This window comes from Triturus cristatus, chromosome 2_2 (assembly GCF_964204655.1).
Source record: "Triturus cristatus chromosome 2_2, aTriCri1.1, whole genome shotgun sequence".
Classification (NCBI taxonomy): domain Eukaryota; kingdom Metazoa; phylum Chordata; class Amphibia; order Caudata; family Salamandridae; genus Triturus; species Triturus cristatus.
The window spans coordinates 210580348-210606174 of record NC_140582.1 but is presented as its reverse complement, the minus strand read 5'-3'; the positions used below and the strand labels follow the sequence as shown (position 1 = coordinate 210606174).

The window sequence follows — 25827 nt, the reverse complement described above, 5'->3', positions numbered from 1 at the left end:
AAGTGACGTCTGAAACTGCTGTTGAACACAATGGAGGACTTCAGAAAAGATGCTGCTGGCGAAGACTGTGCAAGAATCTGGTGGAATCCATGGGTTGATTCTTGAAGAGAAGAACCTGCAAGCAGAGGTGACCAGGAGGCACAGAAGAGCAATGGCAATGACCACCGATGATGGAAGATGCAGGAGTGATGACGGTGACCTTGTCGCTGCAGCTGTGGAAGACCAGGAGCCATTCACGAGCTGTCCCACATCGGAAATCGAGAATCAGGGGGTCGGTATCCTGCGGAGCACCAGCAAGCCTTGGCAGCAACAGGCGTGGCAAATGAAGAAGGAGCAATGTTGGGATCAGCAAGGTCCAAGGGACTCACCAAGTGCAGGAGAGTCAGAGCAGGCCCTGAGCAAGCAGGGGAGTCCACTAAAGCAAGTGAAGACCCTCAAGAGGACCCACAGGCCGAAGGCACAGGAATCGCAAGAGGACGTCGAGCAGCTCACCAAAGTTGAAGGTACACGGTGCAGAGAATGCAGTGAGGACGAATGTCTTGGCAGTGAATTGTTTGATTTGTTCAGCATTTCATCCGTCGTTTGTTGCCGCAGCACTTTTTGCCCTAATTAGGATGGGTATGCCCAGATGTGGGGCCCTTGCTCTCTGTGCCACTGGATTCAAACTAGCCTGGCTGATGAGGGGTGTTACCCTGAAACTGGTCTCAGGAGGCTTGTTTCTGGTCCGGCTTGGCAGTTCAGGCTGTACTGTTCCCATGAAGAGCAGGGTCAAGACTGATTTGCATATGGCTGTGTCCAAACTGGGTGGAGTTGTGAGCAAAAGAATCATGGATTTAGCCCAGATCTCTTGAGTGGGGGTGAGTCTTTGATTCATTCAGCATTCATTTGTTGTGGCAGCACATTTAATATTATAGGCAATAGTATTTACTTTGATAACAGTTGGAAAATATTTTTTTCACTTTGTTTGAACACATCTCTTTTTAAGTATGACTCACGTCAGAGAAGAAAAATCTCTCTCTCGCTCTCTCCCTCTCTCTCGCTCTCTCTCTCTCTCTCTCTCTCTCTCTCTCTCTCTCTCTCCTTCCATTCCACACTGTAAAGGATGTTACTGTAGGTGTTCATTAACCTACAACATTACTTAGCCTTGGGTTTCAATTGGAATGTCATATATACAGTTTGAGTAAGTTTAGTAAAGAGTCACTGTTGTCTTGTGGCTAAGGTCTAAGACTCTTACTCTGAAAGCTGAGTGTTCAATTCCTGCTGTTTTTTGGTTTCGTTTGCTCAGTTAAAAGTTAATGCAATGGAAATTATTTTTTATAAAAGTTTAAAAATATTTCGTTTTTCAACTTATTCAGTATCTGTATGTAAGATAAAACATACATAAAAATATTCAATTTCATTATAAATACCGTCTTTTGTTAACTGCAAACTTTTACAGTAGAAAGTTTGATATAGTAATTCTATATTGTCAAATAGTTCAAAATCAACTAACAAAGAATCACTGTCAAATATCAATTACACTAGTAATATACACCAACTTTTGCCCACTGAATTATATTAATACTATAAAATTAGCAAATATATATTAAAGGATCATATTTAATATTTTGATTAAACATTCAATCAGTGTACTTGTGTTTTAAAATTAACCGATTTAATTAAAAGTACTAAAATATTCAACAAAACCAAGCATTATACCTAGATTTCCTTATTAAAAACAATATAGTTCATTTAATTTATTAACATTTTAAGCCCATCTTCTTGCATATCAATACCACTGCAGGTAGATATCAGCTTAGAGCAAAAACGATCTGAGGTGATGTATCGCTTTTTAGGTCTCGGCTAGCGAAGGCTGCGCTTGCTCAGTCTCGCTCGAGAGATTTAATGATTTCAGAAGTGGGGCTTGAACCCGCCCTCTTCTTCCCTCTTCTCCATTGGCTGGCCTCTTAAATGCTGGTCAACCATTGGAGAAGAGCTTTGTCTCTCCAAAGAAGCCCCGTCTTTTTCGGATTTGGGGGCGCGTTTTTTACTTTCTTTCTCTCCTCTGGAATGTAAACATTCCAGCCAATGGCAAGAGGAGAGAAAGCAAAACACGCCCCCTAATCCGAAAATTTGCTGCGTTCCTCCGAGGCATTTCTGCTTGACCTTGGAGAAACATGGTTATCAAGTCGGCGAGCTCCTGCGATTTGCAAAAAGGTATTTTTTTTACTACATATCCCGGCCTTTCTTAAACCGTGTACAAATGATCGGTGTTTATTTCTGGGAAAGGTGTCAGTCCTGCCTGGTAAGCGTGCCCCAGCAGTTGACAAAATATACTCACGGGGCGTTAACAAATAACATGAAAGGAACGGCACGTGTGTTTGCGTCAGTCAGTTGCACATAGTTACAGACATTAGTCACAACTTCGAGGTCGCTGCTTCCTTCCACTCCCTGAGTTTCGATCGACCTCACATACAAGCTTTTTTTTTCTTTCAAAAGTGCTTTTGCACACGATAATGCCTGCTCTCAACTTAGCCGGGGAACCCTTTAAAAGAAAAGTGTTCAGAGCGAGGACAAGCGTGGTGGCCATCTTTACTTTGAGCCGTTTCTAAAATGGTAACAAAAAAGCAAGTCACAGCATTGAATACTTTCGATGGTAACAAACGCGTCCAATATCGAGAAACCGTTACTGCACCTTGTGGCCGGGAAAAAGGACCTATGTGTTTTTTTCTTATATTTCTATTTGTGGACGACATCGACTTCAATTGTAGCTCTAGTGTAAATCTAGACGTCATAAAATCGTAAATCCTGCCTGCCAGGCTCTCCCATGATTACGTTACGGTATTCCTGGTTTTACCTACACGTACCCAATGGAAATATGAAGATAGATTCTCAGAGTAGGGACTCCTCGATTCCACCGTAAAACAGTTGTGTGAAATTGACAAGACACCGGAGGGATTTGTCATGTTTATTAATGTTGATTTAAATCGTGTCAGTGTTATTACTTACTTGATAAAATTTAAAATTCTGGTGTTGCTTTTGTATATTCGCTAACGTTATTACTATAAATTACAGTTTATTAAAAACAACTGTTCAAAGATAATTGAATAATGTCCTTCAGCCGGCTAATGTTTCAAAATGGCCACTCCGTTTCCCACAGTCCTGCAGGCCACTGTTTTCGCCCCACTTCCTGGAAGATTCCGAACCCTGATTGGACGTCACGATGGGCTGTCAGTGCAGCTGATCGTCCCTGGGAGGCTTTGTGATCGTGAGTGCGGTTCTGGAGTAGCATTAGCGGTGGCACTGCGTCCATTGTCCCCGTAGCCCCAGAGAGCTCCCGAGAGCAGAGGAGCTATGAACCGCATTTTCGGCAAGTCCAAGTCCAAACCCAAGGCACCGCCGCCCAACCTGACTGACTGCATCGGCAATGTGAGTTCTTATGAGCATCTGCCACCAACTTTGTGTGTGGGAGAGAGGGGGTGTTACATGTACCGAACACAGTGGTATAGTACGATTTATGGAGGTGAGATGTGGGTAGTATAGAGGCCTGAATCCAAGATGTGTGCCTTGGGGGTTTAACTTGCCCTCTAGTTTCTCCCTATCTGCCTTTGCTTGTTATAGTATTGGTCCTTCAGGCGTTAGCCATTATTTCTGAACACCTGCATTGGCATTTGTATTGCCCCCTAACAAACACTTCATTTTATATAAAAGTGGCGCTATCGTTGCCCAGAACACCGGTGAACCTCCTCTAAGAGTCTGATATAACACGCGTGAACTCCTAGCGCCTCTTGAGAGCGTTTAATATTATCTAATGTCACTCCCCTCCTGGTCTCTCAAAACGACGTAGTGTACGCTAATGGTCACATCAAACTCCCCTGTCACCCTCCCCAGGTGGGACACATGGCATTAGACAGCGCCTAGCCTCACTACATCTGTATCGCACATTATTCAACCAATCGCAGTATTTGCTGTTCTCGCTGCTGACCTATCCACGAACTTGTGTTTGTTGTAAGGTTTAGGTTATACACTTAACTGCTTTCCAGTGACTTCCTGAAGCATAGACCCTAATACTTATGACACTATACACTTACGCTAGTAGTTACTCATGATTGCGTCGGGTCTGCTACCCTCAGGAATACTGGATTTTGATTGTGCGGGTGACAATCATACAGTATTGCTTGAGCACAATCGCTTTGTGTATCACTTTTACTTCCTGGTGTCCTTTGTGTTGCATTTCAGTGGCTGGGCCTGGCAGGGGGCTGATCCCACAGACGTCACAACAGCCTCCACTGGCACCACCCAGGCAGGACTGGTCTCATGACTCGTTTCCTTCAGCCTCAGGCGCTTTGGACAGCTGTCGCTGGCGAATCTAACGTGCTCTTTGAGCAAAGAGGGGCTACGGACTCGCGGCATTTATCTGCGCCGCACATGCAATGTGCAAACTGGTTTCATGCCGGGTGTGATTCACACTAGAAACAAGTCTTTTTCAAGTCCTTTGTGAATTTGATTACACGAGTAGTTTGCATGTATCCTGTTTTAAATAATTTCGTAGAGTGCTAATTGCTTCCATTTTATAGTGCTCTCGCAACATGCAAGTGGCTTCCCCCACCCTCCCCCGAAACCACTCCCAAAGAGAGACAACAGCGATAGCGTGGTTCAACCAAGGCATAGTCTTTTATTCACTGTGTGTGTATGTGGCTCTGTGTATGTATGTGTGGCTGTGTGTGTGTGTGGCTGTGTGGCTGTGTGTGTGTGTGTGTGTGTGGCTGTGTGTGTGTGGCTGTGTGTGTGTGTGTGTGTGTGTGGGAGGCTCTGTGGGTGTGTGTGGGAGGCTCTGTGTGTGTGTGGGAGGCTCTGTGTGTGTGGCTCCATGCGTGGTGGCTCTGTCTGTGTGGGTAACTCTGTGTGTGTGTAGGTGGCTCTGTGGGTGGCTCTATTTGTGTGTGGGTTGCTCTATGTGAGTGGCTCTGTATGTGTGGGTGGCTCTGTGTGTGGGTGGCTTTGTGTGTGTGGCTTTGTGTGTGGGAGAGTGATTAAGCTATTGACATTGTAAATAACAATGCCGTTTCTTTAAATGTTTTAAAAACAAAAACATAAACAAGAATAATGTCTTGAGCAATACCAACAGCTCTAACTTTAACAATGCCGAGACCATTGCTTTGTAAACGCTTGTTATTACTATTAGGGCTTCCTCAAATTTCCTAAAGCCAAGATTCCTTCAAAGTGGGTGAATCAATTGTTTCCTATTCTTTTTGTAAACAGTGCAAATAAACACAATATATGCAATATTTTCTGGCTTGCCTATAATGCATAAAGTGCAAATTTCATTCTCAGACATAATATTCGGCTTTGATATGGAAGTGTATGTTCTAATTTGGAGGATGTCATAGCGAAACTTTAGGTACAGTATTTTTGCCATCTCGGTGTGAATTGTATCTAGAAATTCCTCAAAAGTAGAGTTTAGCTTGATGGTAAGAAATTGTGATGTGAATCGACCTACGTTTGGATTATTGAGGTAGGTGTTTGCAACATTTTCCCAGTATATTACCTTAAAATGTTTGTTGGAGCTACTTGATAACATTATGGTTCGCTCCAATATGAGGGTAAATCAAGTTTAACAAGCCATGTATTGACATGACGTAGCCATTGGAAGGTTTGGTTTTTATCTAATTCTAATATTTCCTTAAGACCTTCCCTGTAATGACCCAATTCCTCCGTCATCCATAATCTGATTTAATAAAGAATAGGTATCAGTGCTGCAACATATTCTATCTGTTTGCTGTTTAAATCATAATACATAGGTATTAGGGGTGCTTCCGACTGGGAGGCCTAGCAACCCTTTAGTAACCGTGTCTCAATATATCTCTTTTTAATTGTGTCTTACCCCAGAGAAAAAAACCTTCTCTCTTTCTCTCTCTATCTCTCTCCTTCAACTCAACACTGAAAACGACTTTATTGTAGGTTTACACTAACCTATTGCACTACGTTGGCTTGGGGTTTCGATTTGTATGTCACGTATAAGGTTTGATTGAGACCAGTAAAGTGTCACTGTGTCCTAGTGGTTAAGGTCAAAGACTCTTACTCTGAAGGTAAAGTGTGCAATGGTTTGTGTTTCAATGGTTCTCTGTGCTCATTTATAAGTATAGGCAATGGTAATTTCTTTGATAAAGGTTGGAAAATATTTTTTTCACCTTGTTTGAATATGTCTATTTTTAAGTACCTCTTACCCCAAAGAATAAAGATCTTCTCCGTCTGTCTCACTCTTTCTCTTTGTCTCCCTCACTTTCTCTCTTTCTCTATCTTTTACCCTCTCTCTGTTCACCCCTCACATACATCTGAGATGTCAGCTCTAGCTCTAGGTTCCAGGTAAACACATAGAAACTGAATTTTACAGGAGTGGGCATGTAGGGTTACATTAAAGTCACACAGGTAAAATGGTCTGGACACAATTATGAATTCACAACACATGGTACGATACCACGATTGTTCGATATGCATAACATTGGAATTATGTGGCAAGGGAGGACAAAATTGTGCGGCAAGGTTTTTTTGTTTTTGTTTTTTTCTTGACATTTCAACATGACAAGTTTTTCATACCAAAATAGCATTTTTAGGTTTAAAACCTATACATAACAGGTGTATTTGTAAAGCGCACGATTACCTGAAGGTGTTCTGGCGCTGAATAACAGATGTTTATTGTTACCCAACTCAATGGTACTCATTTTATCGACCTCAAATGGATGAAAGGCTGAGTGTACCCGCCGGGATTTGAACCTGTGATCATGAGGTCGACCACAGGCCCCTGCAGTGGCTGCTTTAGTCCACTGAGCCACCAGACCCACTCTCCCTCCCCATGAGGCTGCTAGAACCCACTGAAGTATTGGTATTCAAAGAAAATGGCTCTATGCAAAAACTGATTAAATGTAATGGCTCCATATGATCATATACAGTATTAGCGCACTCCAATCAAAGTCCTTCACGTCAGCTACCTTATCCCACCCATCACTGCTAACCCACAGCTCACGGGGCAGAGCATCCAGGGGCTCGGTAATCATTGCCGTCCAGGTCAGCAGGTAATCTGTAAGTTTATTATCTCTACGTGTTTTTCGCATATGACTTTTCTCAGCCACCACCCATTCAGCTGTATCTCATAGCCATTCAGACACCATGGGGGCTACAGGAGACAATCACCTAATGGCTATTCTCCCCTTACCGAGAACCAAACCCAAAAAGAGAAACTTTCTACAAAGCTTCTTTTTCTTTCGAGACGGCATCATTCCCAGTTGGCACTGACCAACATCCCTAGGGACGGACCACCCTGTGACTGCCTTCAAGGACTCCAAAATTGTGTGCCAGAACATTTCTAATTCAGGACACCCCCAAAATATATATATAGAAAGTCTGCTCCATGCCTTACACAACGGGGACAGGAGGAAGCTCACGCCGGGTAAATTGCATGAAGTGTTGTAAGTACACCTGATGCACTACATTATCACGGAGCACTTTGAATCGTGTATTTGTAGAGGTCCCCGTCACCCCTTCATGAACTCCCTCCCATTCTGTAGCACAGTGGAGCCCCCAGAATCACATGCCGCTTGTTGTGCACTGATAAGTCGCTCAGAGGTAAATCCTCTTGCAGCGCCCTGTAAACATACAAAATCAGTCTCTGACCCCCAGCCATAGTCTGTAGTGTTTTTAAAGTCTTAGATTTAGTGTGACATCAGAGAAGGAAGCCCATATCCCGCAGGCTGTCCCTGCACTCTTAGCAAATTGTGAGAACTGGCCAGTCCCCGAGGCAAACGATTCTACTGCATCTGCCAAAGTGGTAACCTTGTCAGTGGGGTATAAGTCCCGCAAGGAGTCACACCCCCCGGCGGCCACCTATCTACCGACATTGTCCGCACGATAAGTGCAAACAGGCACAATGTCCAAATCCTCAGACCTGGTGCATACAGAGCCCTCCGCAATATAAGTCTGACCGCCCTCCCCTACAGTCTGCACACCTGTCTGCCCACATACCTCAACAATATTTAAAGAACAATGGTTCTAGTGTGGCCTAAAAGGTCCCAAAGCAAAAAGGGGTGACCCAGGGAGGGGCACTGTTTTTTTTTTATATAAATGAAATTAATTCAAAAAGGGAGCAAGAGACAGAGTCTGTCAAGGGTCATGTAGGTCAAGAGATGACAGAGTTTTATTTGAGAAAAAGAAATTAGGGTGCTCACATAATAAGTAAAAGAAAGCGTGGTGTGCAATAGTGATAGTGGATTTTAAAAAGATATCGCATTGACAACAATACAATAGAACTCCATAGATGAGTTATACATATTAAGTGGAGTTCACGTTGTGGGGTGGTCGACGGCGTCTCAAACCCAATTATTGGGGTTCATCTTCAGGACAATAGTGAAAAAAATACACTCAGCATGGCAAATACTCATTTTCACTAACACCAGCTTACCCATCAAGGAAAATCGGAGAGTGTTCCGGAACTTCACTGTGGGTTTTGGCCCTCTAGCACCCTACCTATGTTCAAAGCCTCAAATGTCGATGCCCCATGTGCAATTCTGATCCTGAGATATCGGACCCCCTTTGTCTCCCACTGAAGGCCCAGACGAGGCAGATCCTGCACTGGTCTCACAGACAAGTTCCCCAGTGGGAACAATTTCGATTTGGTATGGTTGACACACAACCCAGACACTTTGCCTAATTCGGAGAGGACAGCTAGCATGATAGTGACTAAGTAAGTTAGCTGGCACAGCGATACCAAGGCATCATCAGCATATAAGGAGACCACGTCCGTGGTCTCCCCAATCAAAATTCTTCAACCCTGCATCACAGAGCATAACCATCCCGCCAGGGGCAACAATGGGCAGCCCTGTCTGGTCCCCCAATACAATGAAAGTGATGCAACACCATACTCCCCACTCACACTATATACCCAATGCGCCCATTTGATGTATTGCTCCCCCATGCCTACCTTCTGCAGGACCTACCACAGAAATTCTCACGACACAGTCAAGTGGCGCCAGAGTGCAATGATCATCCTCCAATAAGGGGGCGTGCATGACTAGCGATAGCCTCCGTAAGTTACATAGAGTGTTCCTGCACAGTATAAAGCCACACTGGTCCTCAATGCAGCTGCAGCAGGTGTTCTACTGATCTGGATGCCAAGATTATACTGAGGATTTTTATATCTCCATTAAGCATTGAGAGGGGGCGATATAAAGTTACCTCCTTGTCTGGTTTAGGCAACATGACAATGAGTGCCTCCCTCATAGATTTAAGTTGCAGAACCCTCACATAAGCCTCATTTTAGACCTCTTTTAGACAGTTGTTCAGAAAAACTACCTGCTCTACGTTGGTACAGTTCAGCCGGCAGGTCATTCCACCCCTACTGGGGCCTTGGCTGTCTTCAGAACCCGTATTGCTACCACTATTACTTCCTTGGTTATGGCAGCGTCCAATCTTTCCCTGTCTTCCCTGGAAAGGGATGCCTATTGCAAACGAGTATGGTATTCATCTCCCGCCTGCAGTAGGGATACAGCAGGTGCTGAAAAGAGCTTTTATAGATGTGCCGCATAGACCTCCGTTTTATCCTGTTGGGTGTAAATCTCCTGTCCCTGTGCATTCTGAACTTCTACCACACGGGGGCAACATGTTTCACTGCGGAGCAGCGTTGCAAGCATCTTGCTAGCTTTATCCCCCTCCATTTGGAGGTGCTGTCTATGGCTGGTGCATACTTGAGGGAGACAAGTGACCCCACGTTTCCATCAAATTTGACCTATATTCCTTCCACTCAGCTAACCGCTTCACAACCATATTCACCTCCAGGACAGCAAGTTTCTTCTCCAGGTCATCTAGGTACCGGGACAGCTGTTGTTTCACTCCGTACATCACCTTCATACTCTCCCCACACAAAACCACCTTCATAGCAACCCATTCAGTGGCCTTTGCTTTCGTACTACCCTAGTTGTCTACAAAATAATGATCCAGTACCTCAGCCACCACATGTGCAAAGACCGATTCCATCAGCGCCTCAATCCTCTGCCACTATAGTGGCCCTCTGAGGGCCTCTCTGCCCTCCCGAAATGAGATTGAAAAGGGTGAATGATCAGACAGATAGCATGCTAAATAGGAAACATTGATCGCAGACTGGACATTGGCACCAGACATCAAGCAATAGTGTAAACGGCCAAGGTTTGCTTGTTGCAGGCACAAAGCCTCCTTCAGTGCGCTCGTCATTGCGGGTTTGGTGTTAACCCTCGTGGGTAGATGCTCCAAGTTACCATACGACACACAATTCAGATCACCAGCCAGCAGTACTTCCGGACCAATGTATTCTGCAGCTGCACTCAACACTGTCCCAAAGATGCCAGAATCATCCACGTTAGGAGCATAAAGAATCACCAAACATATGTCTCCAGCATCAAGTACACCTGATGCAATCACATATCTCAGTTCAGAATCAAGCTTCACACCCTTAGCCACAAAGGGTATTCCAGGCGCCACACAAATCAATGCCCCTCTAGCCTAGCTGGAGTAGGAGGTCTCCAAAATTTTGCCCACCATCTCTATCTCAACTGTTTATTGCAACCCTCCCAGGTGATTGTTTACTGTAAAAATACCACTGAAATGCAAAAAGTCTCAGGTAGGTGTATACTCTGTGTCTTTTGGTGGGATGTCCCAACCCTCGAACGTTCCGAGTTAGTAACTTCCAGGCAGTGGCCATCCTTCCAATTGGAGCTGCACCCTCACGTCCCACAGTGCACCACTCACAGCCCACACTCCTACAACCCCTCATGCATTGTACCATGTGTCATGACCGTGCATTGTAGAGCAGTCTCAAACCATCATCCCTCACAGGAACTCTCTTTGAACCCACAGGCAGAGAGTCCAAACAACTCCGGGACGAACTTCCAGCCAAACACTGAGCACCCACCGCCCCGACCCCCCCCCCCCCCCCCCCCCCCCCCCTGGAGGTCGTAGCCTGGAGGGGTGGGCGGAATTTGCGTAATCGCGTTACGCAAATCTCCGCGAAACGGTAAAAAATATCCGCGAGCATGCAGAAATTCCGCGAACACGCGGAATTGCTTGTTTGCAATGCTTTTTTCCTGTTCACAGTTGCTGTTTGCATGCTCGGGGAGAAATATCTCGCGAACACGCATTTTGAGACCGCGAACAAGAAAAAATTTCGCGAAGTCACGGAAACCAGCATTTTGGGCAATTTCGCGTTCTCCGCGGAACGCGAAATTACCGAAATTCCGCAAATTCCGCGAGCAGAACGGAATTTACTTCCCAGGCCTAGCCTGGACCTCTCCAACTGCATCAAACTGATAGCCTTGCATCCCAGTGCCACCAGGGCAGCAAGGTCAAAAGCAATCAAACCACCCCAACGTGACCGTAGCCCTCCGTTGCCTCCCACCACCTTAAATCGTGGGGACCACATAAGTAAGCAAGGAAAGCAGAACAATCATTTAGCAGCAGGCATTAAACCCGTACCACATTATTACAGCAAAGAGTCCAAGTAGTTCTCCTCAACACAGTCAGTATGAGTGCACTGAACTGAGCTGCAGAAACAATATACGTTAAGGTGCATGGGAATACAAAGAGCCAGGAACTGCATGCCGATCTCTCCCAGTGTTCATGCTAGCCCAGATCAGTACTGTCGCTCAGATATTCATGGACACCCCTGTGAGTCCTAAATGGTCCACTGGTATCCGGCATGCAATTGGAGTTCTCTAACGTTCCGTCTGGGTAGACAAGGATCTTCCCATTTTGTCAGGCCCCAGTTTGGGACTCTTGAGTCCACAGAATGCCTGTGTGATTGTGTTGACCGGCGGCTGGCACCGCTACCATTTGTCCTACGGTTTGAGGGCAGCTTCCGTTTCACTCCACCCAGCGTGTCAAGCCCGTCATTTGCCTCCTTTGTGTTAACAAAGAAAATAACTTTCCCGTTATTGTGTACTCTGTTTTGCAGAAAGCATAAGGCTGTAGAGGAGGTTGTACTCCCGCCATCGATTTTAGTTAGCAGAAAATCCGTTCAGAGTTCCTGCACCTTTCAGATATAGTCTGGGAGGAAAACATCCTTTACTCTGCAGTCAGAATGACCAGCCTTTACAACAAAGTCACAACCCCGATTACGACATTACCACATGTTACTTTACCACGCAAGCTGTTACAATGACTTGCTGTAGAGGTCGGACTGTTGTTGGCTTTTTAATTCTAACACCTTCCCTACTGTTTCATAGACTGGAGTTGGAATAGTAATTTTTACTTTTCCAAAGTCCACCACCCCCTAGAACAAGTTGTTGTAACAACTTGCGTGGTAAAGTAACGCTTGGTCACGTCACAGTTGGGGTAGTGACTGCGTTGTAAAGACATGCCGGTTACGTCATACAACCTTCTGGGAAAATCATAATATTCTTGCCTTCAAACTGGGGGGGCCCATGGACATGTTGCAATAGTGCGTCGCTATCTCTAAAGTTAAATAGCTGGGCAATGATGTTACGAGGCGGTGGCCCTGGTCTAAGCTCTGGTGCCAACATGAAGTGGGCATGTTCTATAGTGAAGAACTTAGAGACTCTCTTTGGCTTGAGGACTGTCGTGATCCATTCCTCTAAGAACTCCTCCACGGACTAACCTTAAACTGGCTCGGGGAAGCCCTCAAATTTAAGGCTGTTCCTTCTAGAGCACACCCCTGCATCCTCAATCCTGTCCTCTATTCGTGCCAAAAGGGATTGGAGCGAAGTCTCTTGTTGTTTTTAGTACTTTCACCTCCCGTTGGAGTCCTGTTACATGTTCTTCAGCCTCAGAGACTTTTTCCAAGATGTTATGAATGTGCACTCAGAGTAGATCCACCTCCACAGCCACCGTGTCGATTGTTATAAGCATGGCCTCACACAAACCGTTTATTTCTACCAAAAAGTCAGCCATTGTAGATGCCTCCGGCTCCACAGAATAAACCTGCTTGGCCTGTTTCCCCGCCGCACCCTCTGACAGCTAATTGAGGGTATAATTATCGATTCTGGGCCTTGCCGCTTTTGCCATGCGACCCTGTTCACTCCTGCTATCAGGAGCAGGCCCCCTTCCTGTCTCACCCCTTTTTCAGTGGGAAGACAGGTGGAAAAAATTAGAACAGCCCAGAAGGTGTGTCCTCCTCTGCCAACCCCCCGCCTCTGGTGGAGTAGGAGAGGTGAAGCTCATTCTTCAGATGGCAGGCACTCTCTAATCAGGATTAGGGATTGTTCCCACATGGGGTGACACCCCAAGGGTGCAGTCATTCTAAGGTCAGTAGCCCATTGGCTACTACCTCGAGACCCCTAAAACGCCACCTAAATACAGTATTTAGGTTGCAGCTCTGAACCCAGAAGACGGATTCCTGCAATCTACGAAGAAGGACGGAAGAATTCCCACAACAGAGGAGACTGCCGAGAAGAACTGACTTGGCCCCAGCTCTACCTGCCCGTCTGCAGTTTCAGGAGACCCTGCACCAAAAGTCGACCTGTCCTGCAGCCAGAGTCGTCCAAAACCCCTGGGAGGACTGACTGTTTTCAACAAGGACAGGATTTCCTGCAAACAGCAGCTCTGTTCTGGTGGCTGCATGGCCTTGCTGGGCTTACCTTTCTCCATATTTGTCCCTCAGCGATGATGCTCCAATACGGCTGCCTCCTGGCCCAAGCACTCATCACAAGAGGAAGCCCACTCCAGATCCCAAAGCACACACAACGGCCTCAGGGTCCCCGAGGGGCTTAGGGAGTCAAGGCCAATAGTCTCGACCCAATTAATTAGGTTGGGTGGGGGGGGGGGGTCAGTCGAATCCTGCACCCTTTTAGTCGATTACCATCCAGTGGGAATCCAAAAGTGTGACTCCCTCTCAATCAGACCGACCCCTTTACTGATAATGAGGGGTCTAACCCGTCCCCCCCCCCTCATTAGCATTGGAGGCCAATGTCTCTGCGACACGTGTGCCCCACTGGATGCCTCCACAAGCAAGAGGAACCCCAGGTGCCACCCTCCGTTGTGCAAATTGTGGCAATAGTTGATACTGAGCGAATGTAGCATCGTCTTTGGCATGAGCACAAGCCCCCACAAACACCAGACCTCACCTTGAGTACCGACTGCCAGTGCCACCCTAATTAGCCAAACTCTCACCTCCGCCATGTTTTCAGGGCTGCTGAGGCTGTTTCTCGAAGACTGAGACATGCTTGGGTAGGCCAGAGCCATCCCCCTGCTTCACATCACTGCCAGCCAAGGCCTCAAGGCCAGTCCCTCAGCACCATATCTTCTTGTCACTCGGAGCTTCCCCCATAGTCCTGGGTGCTCCCGTCTCAGGAGTGTTCGTGGCCACCTCAGCCCAACAAAGCCACAGCGTAGGCCAGCAGCACAAGCGGCCAGGGGGTCTCACTGTCTGTATAGCGAGGGGAACATCCGCCTCGACTCCGGCCCTCCCCTCGCCTGGATCCCCCAATTCACCCCCTACAACGAGGCCCAGAACACGGCTCTCAGCCACAACCTCTCCCGACCGGACCCTGCGACACAGGTGCTCCGGCCCTAAAATTGTCTCCACGCCAAGCAAGGCTAGTGTCAGGGTATTGTTTTAGGCTTCTGGGGGATTATTTCGACTACTGTAGCCCCGGGATGTTGCAGGATGAAATAAAGTGCATCTACGCAGCCATCTTGCTTGGACACACCCCGTGTGACAGGGTTGACTACATTATGTCCCTGTCTGGGCAAAAGTTTCACCTCATTCAGACCAATTTAACATCCAAATACAGCAATATGCAGCAGAAACGGAGACCAATCAACCTTTGCAGATGGTCTTTCACTTTGCAGCAACACAGGTAGCCACCTCTTTAGTAACTTTTGACCAGTTTGAGCTTAAATTCTGCAGGTTATGTGGAAGATGATAGCATATGTGGCAAATGCAGCAAATCCATAACATGCAGAAAACTCTGCAGCCGCAAAATAGCATGCCAGTGTCCCTGTCTATGTGCTAAACCCAGCAAGGACAGCAGTCTATTTTCTATGTAATGCTGGCCTTGGTGCAGCCCACCAGGTCAGAAGACAAGTCCAGGAACTAACTCATTTCAATAAACAGGCCTGAGCCACTAGCATACACTAGATTAGTGTGATGCTAGGTTCGATATAAAATGAAACAGGATTCAGTATACCAAATACACAATAGGGCACACCAAGGGCCGGGAAACACAACTGTATGCCATGCAGGTGACATTCCTGTTCCAACAGTAGTTATTTGTTTATTGAAGCCCAATGTGAATCATTCTCTTTAGCTTGATAGTGCCATTAACTACATTTGAATGAAAAATGTCCTAGCTATCGTAAAGGAAAGTTTAAATTCTATTAAGGCCTCGGAGGCGAGGATTATGCTATCACTCTCTTCGCTTTTATTCACAGCAGCCATTTCATTGTATCTATAAAAAACTACAGTTCCCATGAATCATTGGGAGTGTAGTGAAAACAAACAGACAATGCTATGAACAGTCCATGAACATCTAATCAGGTGGCAGCGTCTGTAAAATAGTCCTCTGTTCCTGTCAGTAGGGCCTCTTTCGTCACGTAAGTCACACCAAGCTCCTGTCCTCATGCGTCCTGCTTCCTAGTCTCCAATCCTGGAAAAGAGGTAAAATCACTATCGGAACCTCCAGTAACACAGGTCATACAACAAGCCAGTACACATAGCATCAATCCAAAAAACAACTTCACAATCTTTCAAGCCACATCATAACCATTATTACTTACTAGTCAAACGGACGGTCTCCCAGATCAGAAATCTGCGGGTGGGATAATCCTCGCCTCTGTGTCCTTAATAGAATTGAAACTTTCTGTTACGATAGCTAGGACATTTTTCATTCTATGCAAGGACCAGCGGCGAGTATTATGCTAGTTCAAAGCTTACTTACCACCAACTGTGCCATATCCAGCACTCGCTTAAACAAAACCTTTTAAAGGTACAGTCAGAGGACCAATCGGCCACTTTCATAATATCCTCCAGGTAAGCCCCTAGACTAAATGCCTTTGAAGCCATAGCTCCGCGAGTGGAATGTGCACCAAATATCTTCAAATCTACCTCAGCTTCCTGCATAACCCATCTTACCCAGTGGGCTTTGGTAGGTGAAGAGGCTGCTTTATGCGGTTTCCGAAGGGTGATCAAAAGCTGTCTCTCCCCTGAGAGACAAAATTCCACTGACATCTCCTTGTAAGCCTTCAGGCACTGAACCACACGCATCTTAAGAGAATCTGGAAAGGCAGGGTAATCATTCACTCTAGTATTGGATTTAGTACACCTGCTAACTGTGCAGGACACCCCAGAGGGAGAATAATACCTTCCACTAATATCCAGGGCGCACATCAGAAAACCTCCTGCATGACACCATGCAGAGCAGCATAGCTGTCTTGGTGGACAGCTCTTTCCGAGATAGAACCTATTGTGTTGCCACGTTAAGAAGAGGTTAAACACCTTGTTGACATCCCACAGTGCCAAATAACATGACTCCGGTGGCAGTGACAAATGAATGCCCTGAAGTAGTCGGCACACAAAAGCGTGTTTTCCCGCCGGTCCCGTCCACAGGCACATGGCCTCCGAGATGGCTGAATGAAAAGTGTTGATGGAATGATAGGCCAATTCCTGTTGTGCAAAACTGGCCAGGAATAAAAGGATCTGAACTACATTGACGCCCACTGAATCATAACATTGTCGCACACACCAAAGACCCATCTTGTCTACGCCGACTTGTATTGCCTGATGGTGCCCTATGACCACCAGGCCTAAGTCCTCAGCCTGCGCCGAAAGTCCCAGTTGCGACCATCGACTCCTGTAGTCAGCCAGGCCATCAGATGGAGAGGCTGCTCCAGAACCAGTTGGTGCAGGATCCGGTCCGGATTGAGAAGTAGAGTCAGAAACCAGGAGAGACGGATTGGAAAATCCCAAGAAAGTTCCAGAAGAACTGGAAACAAAATTTGAGACTTCCAAATTGGGGTGATCAAAACGACGTCCGCCTTCTGTCATCTGATCTGGGCTGATGCTCTCGTGATTATTGTGAATGGGGGAAACACATATCCCTTCTCTGGTCTCTAGTCTAGCTGGAATGCATCATTGGCCGATGCTAAAGGATCTGGGTTCCAGCTGAAGAATCTGGGTAGCTGGTGGTTCAACCTGGAGGCAAACAGGTTCACCGAGAAGGGGCCCCACTGGGCCTGAAGAGTGGCGAAAACTTCCAGGTGAAGCTTCCAAAGACTGGGATTCCGGAAATGAAGAGACTGCCAATCCGCCACTCATTTGTCCTGACCAGGAGAATACTCCACCGAGACTGATGCCGATGATCTAGGCAGAACTGCCAGAAGTTGGTCTCCAGTTCCGAGAGGATCTTGGACCGAGTGCCTCCTAGGTGGTTGATATACCTGACTGCGGAAATATTGTCCAGTTTTAGTAACACACAGGACTGAACCCTGTCTTGTGTCTGACAGCAAACTATGAAAGAACCACCCATTGATGTGTAGTTTCATATCCTGAGGAGGCCATAATCTTCCTGTGGACAAATCTCCACACCGAGCACCCTAGCCGGATCTGCTGGCATCAGACTCTATAACAAGGTCTGGAGCCAAGCTGAATATCGCTCTCCCATTCCACGCTTCCATGTGGGAAAGCCACCACTGAATCTCCTACCTCGCTTCTTCAGATAGAATGACCACTTGGGAGTATGCAAGTCCTTTCCTCAAGTGAAGGACCTTCAATTGCTGAAAGGCCCGATAGTAAAGGAGGCCTGGAAATATGGCCGGGATGGATGCCGATAAAAGCCCTATCAGGCAAGCTATTTGTCTTAGCGACACCCGTTGCTGGGACAAAGTTCTCCGGAATTCGTGTCGAATCTTGCGCCTGCAGGTATTCCACGACTGGTCAAGCACCTTTGCGAAGCACCAGGGGGTAGAGGAAAGCCAGAAAGGCAGGGTCATGAATTGAAAAGTCTGTTGCCGTCAGATGAACTGGAGAAACCTTCTGTGGGGTGGGAAGATCAGGATTGCAAGTAGGCATCCTTTAAGTCCAGCCAGACCATCCAGTCTAAGGGATGAAGCACATCGTGAAAGAGGTGAATGCCCTTCATTTTGAAATGGCGGTACACCAGCCACTTGCTGAATTAGCTCAAATTTATGACCTTGCGCTGGCCACTGTCGGTTTTGTCAACAAGAAAAAGGTTGCTGACAAAACCGCAGGGATGAGGCATGGTAGCGCAAATGGCTCCCTTCTGTAGGAGCGAGGCAACCTCCTTGTCAACCAACTCTACCTCTTCCTGAGAGAATTGGAGAGTTCTGGGGCTTGATGACTGAACTGGGGACCCCTAAAACTCTATTTGAAATCCCTAAAATGGTTGCAGAACCTACGCATCATTCCTGAATGTTTTCCACGCATGGACAAAAAGCGCCAGGCAGCACCCTACTGAGAGACGAAGGGAGAGCACTCACCGGCAGTGAAGGAAGCATTGGATCCTTTCTCTCCACGGCCTTGGAAGCACCTGCCATGGGTTGGGTAGAAATTTGCAAAACGGGTCTTGTCTTGGTAGTGGCGTGCCTGGAGCCTTGCCTTCTAGGAGGGTATCGGGAGAACGATTGGCCGGCCTGAGCGGCCTCTGCCTCGACCGGCCCCGAGGAAGACCTGAGGGAGAGAAAACTCTCTTGAAGGAGGAGTGAACTTTATCCGATGAAGTAAGCGTATTTACAAACTTGCCCAGTTCCTTTCTGAATGGTTCCTCAACGAGCCCCCCTTGGGCCACTGCTCCTGCCTCAGAATCAGCGGGGTCCCCAAGTTTCGGGTCCACTTTAATCCGTGGACAGCGCACAGTTTCAATACCTAGAAACACCACTGCACTGAGCCCACCTGGAGAGAAGCTCTAGTGGGACCAGGTAACCTGAAGACCTGGCACCCTCCACCATGTCAAGGATTTTGGTGATGGGGCCAAGAGAGTCCAGAAGGTTATCCTTGCATGCCTGCCAGGATCTATCATTACATTTTCTCGGATCTTACATGAATTTTGCGAGAAAGGTGGCCATGTTGGAATTCAGCTCTGGGGTTAAAGCTACATTCCCATCCACCAAGGGCACTCAGCTTTAAGGCAACTACGGGTGGCTTTCCCCAAAGAGACCCTTATGCTGCTCACCAATTCATTTGTCACCTTGGAGGAGGGAACCCAGTCAGAGGAGCGGGGATGGAAGATGTCCTCCTGTCCATCATATCAGAGACATCATCTGGCGCTGTAGAGCCGGAGGTAGGCATGGGGCGCCATGGCCTGGACGGGCCGGCCTCCTCATCCTTATCCCTGTGGCTGTCATCATCAGGGGAGACAGGGAATGGGTGGTTTCATTATGGCCTGTTGAATTCCCAGGTAGGAGGGTGGGCCTGCGCTAGAAAAGCCTTTTGGAGGCGTGCAAAGGCGTTGGGGTCAACCCCCGCAACCCGAGGGCACTTGGTCGGGACAGGGTCCATCTCAGAGGGCTGATCAGGAGGTGTTATGCCGCTCAGCGCTAGAAAACTAAGCGCTACAGTGCAAAAAGCGCTTGGGGAGCTGCAAATGTGGAGCTGGGGGATCAGCAGATTATTGATGGGCAGGGCCTCACAATTAAATGGATCTATGCCCAGGAGCACAAGCCTCTCGGTGCTGTTAGCAATTTAAATAGGGCCAAAGCCTACCTGGGAGTGTGTTTCCCTTAGCCATCACGGCCAGAAAAGAGAGATGACTAACGGGGGGGGGGGCATACTTTCACACACAATACCTATACCCTGTGATCTCCCAGGGTGTCAAATGTCAGTAATTTCAGGTGTATACCACCTGTACAGACCCTGATGCGAGGGGAAGTCTCTCTCCAGGAGGCGGCAGAGACAGGCTGCGGCGTGCAATTCGAGACCCATTTTTACAGGGCTGCTGAAATTGCGCATCGCGGAGCAGATGGGCACCGTGTGAGCGGAGGACTCTTCCACACTCTACCAGCACCACAAAAGAGCCAGCCGCGTAGGAGCGCGAAGTGGTCCCGCTGCCTCACAAACAAACTAGCACCACATACAAACAAGGCAGTATCAAGCATTAAAAGGAAAACAAACACAGTTCTAAGGCATGAAAGCACAAGAAGAAAAGTAGTGACTTATCTTGGCTGCGACCAGCGAAGAAAGAGGCACTACTGACAAGATCAGAGGAATTGTTACAGATGCTGTCTCCTGATTTAATGTGCATAGACTGTTCATAATGTTGTCTGTTTTAACTAAATTCCCATTGATTCATGGGAACTAGTTTTTTTTATAGATACAATGAAATGGCTGCTGTGAATGAAAGCGAAGAGAGTGGCAGCATAATCCTCGCCTCTGGTCCTGGCATAGAAATACTATATTTAATTTATTTATTTTAAGTAATAACAATGTATAACGTGTGTGTCATATTCAGGGATACTAATCATGGTGTTATTGGCTGTCAGCTTGGATGTAACCATGTTTGATTTATAGTGAGCAGTAGCAAAGTTTTAAGAAGGTGAGGCAATATTTTTTAACTTCCTGAATATCATTATCCAAATATATTTTTGGAAATAATTTAAACAATTTTGTGTTCCTTTTGTTTCCTATTATAGTTTGTGAAGCATGCCAGATGTTTTTTCTCGATGATTGTTCGATTCATGGTCCTCCAGTTTTTATCAAAGACACACCAGTTGATCGAGAACAACTCAACAGATCAGCTCTCACTTTACCTCATGGTCTGAGGATCGGAACTTCAAGTATCCCATTTGCTGGTCTTGGTGTTTGGAGTGAACTTTCAACTTTTGATAAAGGTGTTCATTTTGGACCTTACGAAGGGAGGATAACAGATGACGAAGAAGCAGCAAACAGCGGATATTCATGGGTGGTATGCTAGTTATAAATAATTTACATTGAATAGTTTTTTTATAGCACCACTCCCACAAAAAATAGTCTGAAAACTGTAATTGCATGATCTCCGTCCAGTGTGTCTCATCAAAGTTCAATGTTCGAGGCATGTGGGCTGCTGAATTCATATCTGTGCATAGATCGCCGCCTAGTGTTGGGTCCGGATGATTGCACATTGTTGTCCTGGAAGAGTCTTCGAAGTATCACGAGATAGGTGGCTCCTCCCCTGGACTACAGTGCGCATGGGCATCCTCTCCATCCTCAGATTGTTTTTTTCCGCCATTGGGTTCGGATGTGCTTATCTTAGCTCAAGTTCGGAAACTTTAGTTTAAGGCCAAAAGGCCTTTAGATTTCGTCGGTATTGTTCGCGTTCGGTATCGACCAGTTTTTTTAGTAACTTCTTCACGCTTTTCGGATCCGCTTCGGTCCGAACATCGATCAACGCTCAACGATGGAATCGAGGACTCCTTTCAAGAGATGTCCTTTATGCCATGCGAAATACCCACACGTCGATGTCCATCCGGTGTGCAACAAATGTCTCTCACCGGATCATGATGAGTCAAAATGTATGGCCTGCGCCCGGTTCCGCTCGAAGAAGACTCTGCGGAATCGACGGGCGGCGAGATTGGAGACACAGCAATCAGCGCCTGCCCCGGTCAACATCTTCGGAACCGAGGATGAGGAAGTCGAGAGCGTAGCAGACATAGACTCCAGCCATGCTTCCGAATGTGAATCCCAATCGGAAGACGATGATGAGGTGATCTTCGAGGACGAAGACGTCGTCGGCGAGGTAGGAGACGACGATGAGGCCCTTGGGGCCGAGGAAGACAGCTCCAGCGAAGAGCTAGGCCAATCCGTCGATACGGAGGCCGAGAGACAAAGTCTTCATAAGGCTCAGGTCGAGGGATCGCCTGCGGGCCTTACCCGAGATCAGTCACACAGTTCTTCGGCCCTGCCTCAAGGCCCGGCCTCGAACATTTCACAGGAGCCATTATTGTCGAAGACGACTGGATTTCATTCAGTGAAACCGAAACCATCCGTCGCACCGGTTACATCGAAACCGACAGTGCAACTGGTTCAGGTCGGACCGAAGGCCTCGAAGCCCTCCACTCCTTCGACGCCGACGCAGGTCATCGGCACCGAACACACCAAAAAGGACTTTGGTGCCGAGCTCACCAAGAAGAGTTCCGGCACCGAGTCAAAGAAGAAGGCCCTCGGTCCCCACAAGGCGCCTATGGCACCGAAGATTGCGGCCCAACCCACCAAGGTCATGGTGGTCGATCCGTCTGCGTCGACATCAAAGAGTGCGGCGCCTACCAAATCATCGGCTCCGAGGAGCGTCGATACCAACCTTCGGATCGACGACCCAAAGACTGGGAAAAAATCGGACACCGCATCGACGCCTGCCTCCAAGGTGCCTACCGGTTCCAAAGCGCCATCTGCGTTCACATTGCAACAGGTCTCAGCGTTGTCGCAACGCATCAGGGACCGGGCAACCCTCGAACCTAAGTCGGGTCCCGAAACGCGCAAGGTCGCAAAAGCACACTCGGCGCCGGTGCACATCACATTTGGATTGCCGCCGCCCAGGGCACCGAAAATGTTCGAAATTCGGACACGTGTCCACCAAACACAGACACTATCCGATGGACAAATCGATGTCGAGCCTTCGCAGGAACACTTTATCGATGCCGACACTGGTCGGCTGCTGCTCCGCAAGCGGAAAATTACACCAGAGAAGGGTTTGGAGTCATACAAGATTCCTTTAAAACAGAAACTGCCAGCAGGTTCCACACCAGTGCTTCAAGAAACCTTTCAACCCTACCTTCAGGACCCACCGTCTTTTTCTCCTACGCATTCGGAGGCAGATGCCGGAGAGGACTATATAGGGGATGATACCACTTATCCGGTGGACATCGATCCTGATGACCACCTGCAAGACCCAGATCAGGCATGGGGAGACCCCACCGACCAGGGTAACGCACCAGATGCTCCTGACACGCAGCTTTATAATATAAAGACATCTCCCACGGAGGATACAGCTGCCTTTAATGCCCTCATTGAACGGGCTGCTGCCAATCATGGAGTAGAACTCCATTCTGATACTGTAGAGCAGGATTTCTTAGTGGACACGTTCGCCTCCTCTGAGAAAACCGTCAAAACTCTGCCAATGTTGAAGGGGTTCTAAAACCTGCAAAATACATTTGTAAAGAAACAACCAGGGCACGGGTGTTGAACCCGAGAATCGAGAAAAAATACAAGCCAGCACCCGGAGACCCTATGTACATTAAAGGTCAGTTACCATTAGACTCCATGGTTGTTTCTAATGCTCGCAAACGAGCACATTCACAAACAACAGGTGATGCTCCTCCCCCCGACAAGGAGTCCAAAGTGCTGGAGACATCAGGCAAAAGGATAGCAGCGCAAGCAGCAAACATCTGGCGCATTGGCAACACCCTGGCCCGATATGATAGGTCACACTATGACACACTTGAATCGCTGCTACAACACTTGCCAGATGACTACAAAGAGGCAGCGGAGCTCCTTATCAGAGAGGGCCAACTCCTTACAAATGTGTCCATCAAATGCGCACTAGATGCAGCCGACACTGCAGCGAGGGCGATCAACACTAGTGTAATGTTGAGGAGGCACGCATGGTTGAGAATCTCAGGCTTCAAACCAGAAATTCAGAACAATATCTTAAATCAACCGGTCAACCCAGACTTTTAATTTGGCCCCGAGGTTGACACTACCCTCGAAAAAATTAAGAAAGACACTGAAACTGCAAAATCTATGGGGGTTCTGCAGTCGCAGCAGTTTGAGTGGCTCCTTTCGTCGCCCCGGGAATAGAGGAGCAGCTAGAGGTCAGGGGTCCCAGCAGCAGTACAATAAAGGGGGTACACAAAGTACCTATGATAAAAACAATAGAGGTGGATATCGTGGATCCAGCACCAAAGGCAGAGGACGTGGGTATGGCAACACTAGGTCCTCCCCCAAAAACAAACAGTGACGCCTTCTCCCTGCCCCCCGACCACATAACACCTGTCGGGGGGAGACTCCAACAGTTCCTGTCAGTCTGGAAGTCCATCACCACAGACAGGTGGGTCAGGGAAATTATCCAGTACGGTTACTGTCTCGAATTAACGTCCACTCCACCCAACATACTGCCAAAGCACCGTCCTATGTCCGTAGAGCACTTGACATTATTGCAGCAGGAAGTACTAAGTATGCTGCAAAAAGGTGCAATAGAAGTCGTGCCCGTAAACCAACAGGGGACAGGTGTGTACTCTCTGTACTTCTTGGTCCCAAAAAAGGACGGATCTCTCAGGCCTATACTAGACCTGAGACCCCTAAACCACTACATTCTGTCAGAGCATTTTCATATGCTCACCCTCCAGCAGGTTCTACCGTTACTCAGTCATGGAGACTTCCTAGCCACACTGGATTTGAAAGATGCGTATTTCCACATACCCATACACCCATCACACAGAAAATATCTCAGGTTCACTATTCAGGATCAACATTATCAGTTCAAAGTTCTTCCTTTCGGAGTAACAACAGCACCCAGGGTCTTTACCAAGTGCCTAGCGACAGTGGCTGCACATTTACGGAGACAGCACATTCACGTCTACCCTTACCTGGACGACTGGCTTGTTCAGGCAAAGTCAGCCCAGCAATGTGCCAGCCACATATCCCACACCATTCACCTTCTTCACAGTCTAGGATTCTCACTAAATTATCCAAAATCACATCTTCAGCCCGCTCACGTGCGCCAGTACCTGGGCGCAACCATAAACACTCTGGAAGCCACAGCTCAGCCAAATTTAGTAAGGATCAACAGCATGCAACTGCTGATCACAAAGTTCAAACCTCAACACTCCCTTCCAGTGCGAGTGTTCATGCAGTTGATAGGCATGATGGCCTCCTGCATCTTCATAGTCCCGCACGCGAGACTACACATGCGCCCGCTTCAGGAGTGCTTGGCACGTCAATGGAATCAGGCTCAAGGACAATTAACAGACCTAGTGTTGGTGAGCGGTCGGGCATACAACTCTCTGCATTGGTGGAATCCACAAAACCTTTGCAAGGGCCGACCATTCCAAGAGCCTGTTCCACAAATAATACTGAAGGCGGACGCGTCTCTCCAGGAATGGGGAGCTCATGTACTCACATACACAGTGCAGGGACTATGGACAACACAGCAAAAGAAGATGCACATCAACCTTCTGGAACTGATGGCAATCTTCCTGGCAATGAAGGCATTCAAAGTACACTTGTGCAACAAAGTCGTGTTGATTCGGACGGACAACATGACTGCCATGTACTACATACAGAAACAGGGAGGAACACACTCTCCACAGTTGTCTCATCTGGCTCAGAGCATGTGGAAGTGGGCCATTCAGAGGAACATATTCCTCATGGCGGAACACCTCCCGGGCAAGGACAACCAGATGGCGGATCTGCTCAGCAGACACAGCCACCAAATGCACGAGTGGGAGCTGCATCCGTCAGTACTCCAACCGTACTTCCAACAGTGGGGTCATCCAGAGATAGACCTATTCGCCACAAACGAAAACGCAAAATGCCAAAGCTTTGCCGCCAGGTTCCCACATCCGCAGTCACAGGGCAATGCGATATGGATGAACTGGTCCGGCAGATTTGCGTACGCTTTTCCCCCAGCGCCCTTGATACCGCTGGTGGCACGCAAACTGCGGCAACACTCCCTAACACTCATCCTAGTTGCTCCCACGTGGGCATGCCAGCCATGGTACACCACGTTTCTAGAACTTTCCGTGGTACCGCATCAAAGACTGCGGCTAACACCCCAACTTTTAACACAGAACCTTGGCGCAATTCAGCACCCAGATCCGCAGCAGCTAAACCTAGCGATCTGGCTCCTGAAGTCTTAGAGTTTGGCTACCTCAACCTGCCTCCTG

At 47.6% G+C, this 25827-nt stretch overlaps 1 protein-coding gene across 1 annotated transcript in view; it reads left to right on the top strand.

The window, feature by feature from the left end:
- The window catches only part of LOC146862040 (histone-lysine N-methyltransferase PRDM7-like), a 637226-nt gene that overhangs the window by 40400 nt on the left and 570999 nt on the right, over positions 1-25827 (top strand). Inside the window, exon 2 of the mRNA XM_085643053.1 lies at positions 20602-20873. Coding sequence (XP_085499179.1) covers positions 20602-20873 — 272 coding nt within the window. The remainder of the gene's footprint in view (positions 1-20601; positions 20874-25827) is intronic.